Below are 4,303 nucleotides of genomic sequence, written 5' to 3'. Positions count from 1 at the left end.
TTTTCAAGCTGCACGAACCCTGGCCTCCGCCTAGGTGGAAAAGCTCAGGGCCGCGCTTCCTGCCCCGGGCCCACCCAGCCCACGCACCTCCGTGAACGGGAGGGGACCCCTCCCCGGGAGCGCGTTATCCTGGGAACCTCCTTCCTGGACGAAGCTCGGCCCAAGGCCGCGGGCTCTTCCCTGGACGGCCCGCGGGGGGCGGCCGGATACCGCTTACACCTCCCCCACCGGTTCCGGCTGAACCCGGCCCCCGCCGGTTCCCCGGGCCCTCCCCGTGGCGCCCGGCCTCCTCCCAGCTCGCAGGGGCTCGCCCACCGCGGCCGGTCTGCGCTGGTGGGAAGTCGGGGCAAGCAGGGTCTCGAGACCTGGACAAGGCTGGTATGCGATGCGGGCCCCGAGCTCGGGTTCCACGTGCCCACAGCCCTCTTCCGACGGGAGATGGGCCTCCTAGGCCTGGTGGGGCCGGGCAGAATCCCAGCTGGGTCCCTCCCAGGGGTCCCGAGGCCATTTTAACCTCCCAGTTATCTCCAGCCCTACGTTCCTACCCAGAGCGCAACCTGCACACAGGATTGAGTCAGAAAAAGCAGTCTTTTTATTGAACACACCTAGGTTTGGTTGGGGGGGGGAGGGGAGGGGAGGGGAGGGCAGCAGGCAGGGTCAGGGCTGAAGGGGCGGCCCTCCGGCGCGGGGACCGCGGAGGGACAGGCCTCACGGGCGCGGGTCGGCTAGGACACCTCGCTCGGCCGCGGCGCTGCCCAGGATGAAGCCCACGGCCAGGGACACGGTCTGGTCGAAGGAGCCGCGCAGCTGCTCCACGTGCTGGTTCAGCGTCAGCAGCTGGTCACGCAGCGGGCCCAGGATGGACACGATGTCGCCGAGGTGCCCCAGGGTCTGCAGGAGGGCGGCGTTCAGCGACGGCGGCGCGGGCTGCTGGGGCGCGTGGTCCTCCGGGCGGCCGGGCGGCGAGTCGGGGTCTTCCCGGGCGGGGCCCGGGGACGGCGGTGGCGGGGAGCCGGGGGCGCGGAAGGACTCGGGCTCTTCGGGGCGGCCAGGCGCAGGCGTGAAGGTGCAGGGGGCCGTCGGGGAGCCGGGGGCGTGCGGCGCGTCCGCAGACTTGGGCGGGGACGGGCTGAACCTGAGCGTCCACGCGGGATCCGAGTCGAGCTCTCGGGACGCGGGCAGCGGCGCGGCGCCTGGAACGCGGAGCCGCCGGTTGCCGGGGGCGCGCCCCCCCTCCCCACAGCCCGCTTCCCCCCCGCACTCCTCCGTCTGGGGCGCGCCCTCCCCCACCCCGGCCCACCTACCCGGCTCGGCGGGCGCGGCGGAGGCAGGCCGGCGGCCGCGCGGGGGTCGTCCGGGCCCAGGGGAGCGGCGGCGTCCGCGCCTGCGCCCGTTGTCGCCGAGGAGGCCCATAAGCTGGCGGATCTGCGCGTCGAAGGGCCCGGGCGGCTGGCCGTGCGCGTCGCGGACCTTGTCCTTGAGGAACTTGTAGCGGCGGCGGCACTGCGCGGGGGTGCGCCGCACCTGCTGGCGGGCCAGCGCGGCCGACACGCGGCGGTAGGTGGGCAGCGCCCGGCGGCGGTCCAGCAGGAGCGCGCGCCACACGGCGGGCTGCAGCAGCGTGCCGAGCAGCAGCTCCGTCTCGCGCGCACTCCAGGGCGTGCGCTGAGCCGAGCCCGGCGACACGGGCGAGCCGGGGGACGCGGGCGAGCCGGGGGGCGCGGGGGGCGCCAGCGCGCCGGGTGAGGCGGCTCTCCGGGGCGGCGTCGCCGGGGCGCCCCCCGCCAGCCGCGGCTCGGGGTCCGGGCTGGCGGGCGATGGCGGCTCGGGCGGGGGCGGCCGCCGCGGCCGCAGTAGCATCCCGGGGCCGGCGGGGTCGAGGCCGAGGCCCGGGGGGAGCCGTCAGGTCGCGCTCGGGAGACCCTGCGCGCGCGCCCTGCTCGCAGCCGGCGCCGAAGCCCCGCCGGGTCTACGCGGCCCTCCCCCCGCCCCGCCCCGCCCCGCCCCGCGCGCCAAGTTCACCCCGACCGCGGCAACGCCTGGTCTCCGGGCCAGGCTTCGGGGTCGCGGGCCTAGGGCTCCTGGAGGAAGGCTCTGCCCCCGCCCGCCTACCGCGAAAGCGCCCGCCCAGCCCCCTTGTCTGTGCTTCCTAAACCGCGCGATCAAGGCCGAACGAACACGGCATCGCGTGTCGGGCGCGCGAGGTTCCGGCCGGGGTTACGCATGTGCGGTGCCCTTTCACCGCTGCGTAGAGGAAGCCATGGAACGTTCTGGCTCCCAAGCCCCGTTTTTCCTCTGGTGCACCCCAGATATCCCTGAATGTAATCGTGTTCTGGTTCCACCAGCCACCCAGACCCCCGGCCCCTCTGCGGTTTTCGTTTGCGGAGGCGGTAGCGCTCACCGCTATCTGCGGGACCTGATGGAGAGCGCTAGGCCCGTGGGCAGACTTAGGGTCGGAATGCACATACACCGCACGCAAGGGGCCTGTCTTATTCTGATGAAGAACGGCCACCGCCAACATTGTGTTTACTAGAGTGTCAAGCCTTACCCCCTGAGATACTAAGGGTAAGAGAAAGGTGCCCAAAGTTACAGTTTCTGCTCAGTTCAGTTCAGTTCAGTCGCCCAGTCGTGTCCGACTCTTTGCGACCCCATGAATCGCAGCACGCCAGGCCTCCCTGTCCATCACCAACTCCGGGAGTTCATTCAGACTCACGTCCATCGAGTCGGTGATGCCATCCAGCCGTCTCATCCTCTGTCGTCCCCTTCTCCTCCTGCCCCCAACCCCTCCCAGCATCAGGGTCTTTTCCAATGAGTCAACTCATCGCATGAGGTGGCCAAAGTACTGGAGCTTCAGCTTTAGCATCATTCCTTCCAAAGAAATCCCAGGGCTGAGCTCCTTCAGAATGGACTGGTTGGATCTCCTTGCAGTCCAAGGGACTCTCAAGAGTCGTCTCCAACACCACAGTTCAAAAGCATCAATTCTTCGGTGCTCAGCTTTCTTCACAGTCCAACTCACATCCATATATGACCACAGGAAAAACCATAGCCCTGACTAGATGGACCTTAGTCGGCAAAGTAATGTCTCTGCTTTTGAATATGCTGTCTAGGTTGGTCATAACTTTTCTTCCAAGGAGTAAGCATCTTTTAATTTCATGGCTGCAGTCACCATCTGCAGTGATTTTGGAGCCCCCCAAAATAAAGTCCTACACTGTTTCCACTGTTTCCCCATCTATTTCCCATGAAGTGATGGGACTGGATGCCATGATCTTGATTTTCTGAATGTTGAGCTTTAAGCCAACTTTTTCACTCTCCTCTTTCACTTTGATCAAGAGGCTTTTTAGTTCCTCTTCACTTTCTGCCATAAGGGTGGTGTCATCTGCATATCTGAGGTTAGTGATATTTCTCCTGGCAATCTTGATTCCAGCTTGCGTTTCTTCCAGTCCAGGGTTTCTCATGATGTACTCTGCATATAAGTTAAATAAGCAGGGTGACAATATACAGCCTTGATGTACTCCTTTTCCTATTTGGAACCAGTCTGTTGTTCCATGTTCAGTTCTAACTGTTGCTTCCTGACCTGCAGACAGATTTCTCAAGAGGCAGGTCAGGTGGTCTGGTATTCCCATCTCTCTCAGAATTTTCCAGTTTATTGTGATCCACACAGTCAAAGGCTTTGGCATAGTCAATAAAGCAGAAATAGATGTTTTTCTGAAACTCTCTTGCTTTCTCCATGATCCAGCGGATGTTGGCAATTTGATCTCTGGTTCCTCTGCCTTTTCTAAAACCAGCTTGAACATCAGGAACTTCACGGTTCACATTTTGTTGAAGCCTGGCTTGGAGAATTTTGAGCATTACTTTACTAGCGTGTGAGATGAGTGCAATTGTGCGGTAGTTTGAGCATTCTTTGGCATTGCCTTTCTTTGGAATTGGAATGAAAACTGACCTTTTCCAGTCCTGTGGCCACTGCTGAGTTTTCCAAATTTGCTGGCATATTGAGTACAGCACTTTCACAGCATCATCTTTCAGGATTTGAAATAGCTCCACTGGAATTCCAACACCTCCACTAGCTTTGTTTGTAGTGATGCTTTCTAAGGCCCACTTGACTTCACATTCCAGGATATCTGGCTCTAGGTGAGTGATCACACCATCGTGATTATCCTGGTCGTGAAGATCCTTTTTGTACAGTTCTTCTGTGTATCCTTGCCACCTCTTCTTAATATCTTCTGTTAGGTCCATACCATTTCTGTCCTTTATCGAGCCCATCTTTGCATGAAATGTTCCCTTGGTATCTCTACTTTTCTTGAAG

At 62.1% G+C, this 4,303-nt stretch overlaps 1 protein-coding gene across 1 annotated transcript; it reads right to left on the bottom strand.

Moving 5' to 3' along the window:
• Positions 1–708: 708 nt before the first annotated feature.
• On the bottom strand, positions 709–1,860 carry UTF1 (undifferentiated embryonic cell transcription factor 1). The gene is made up of 2 exons (XM_052660840.1): positions 1,305–1,860; positions 709–1,193 (listed from the first exon to the last, which is right to left on the bottom strand). The coding sequence occupies exons 1-2, from the start codon at positions 1,858–1,860 to the stop codon at positions 709–711; spliced, it is 1,041 nt and encodes a 346-aa protein (XP_052516800.1).
• Between the last annotated feature and the right edge of the window lie 2,443 nt (positions 1,861–4,303).

The sequence above is a fragment of the Budorcas taxicolor genome, chromosome 23 (genome assembly GCF_023091745.1).
Source record: "Budorcas taxicolor isolate Tak-1 chromosome 23, Takin1.1, whole genome shotgun sequence".
Taxonomy (NCBI): Eukaryota; Metazoa; Chordata; class Mammalia; order Artiodactyla; family Bovidae; genus Budorcas; species Budorcas taxicolor.
Note: the sequence above shows the minus strand (reverse complement) of the source record. Positions and strands in the feature narration are given on the sequence as shown.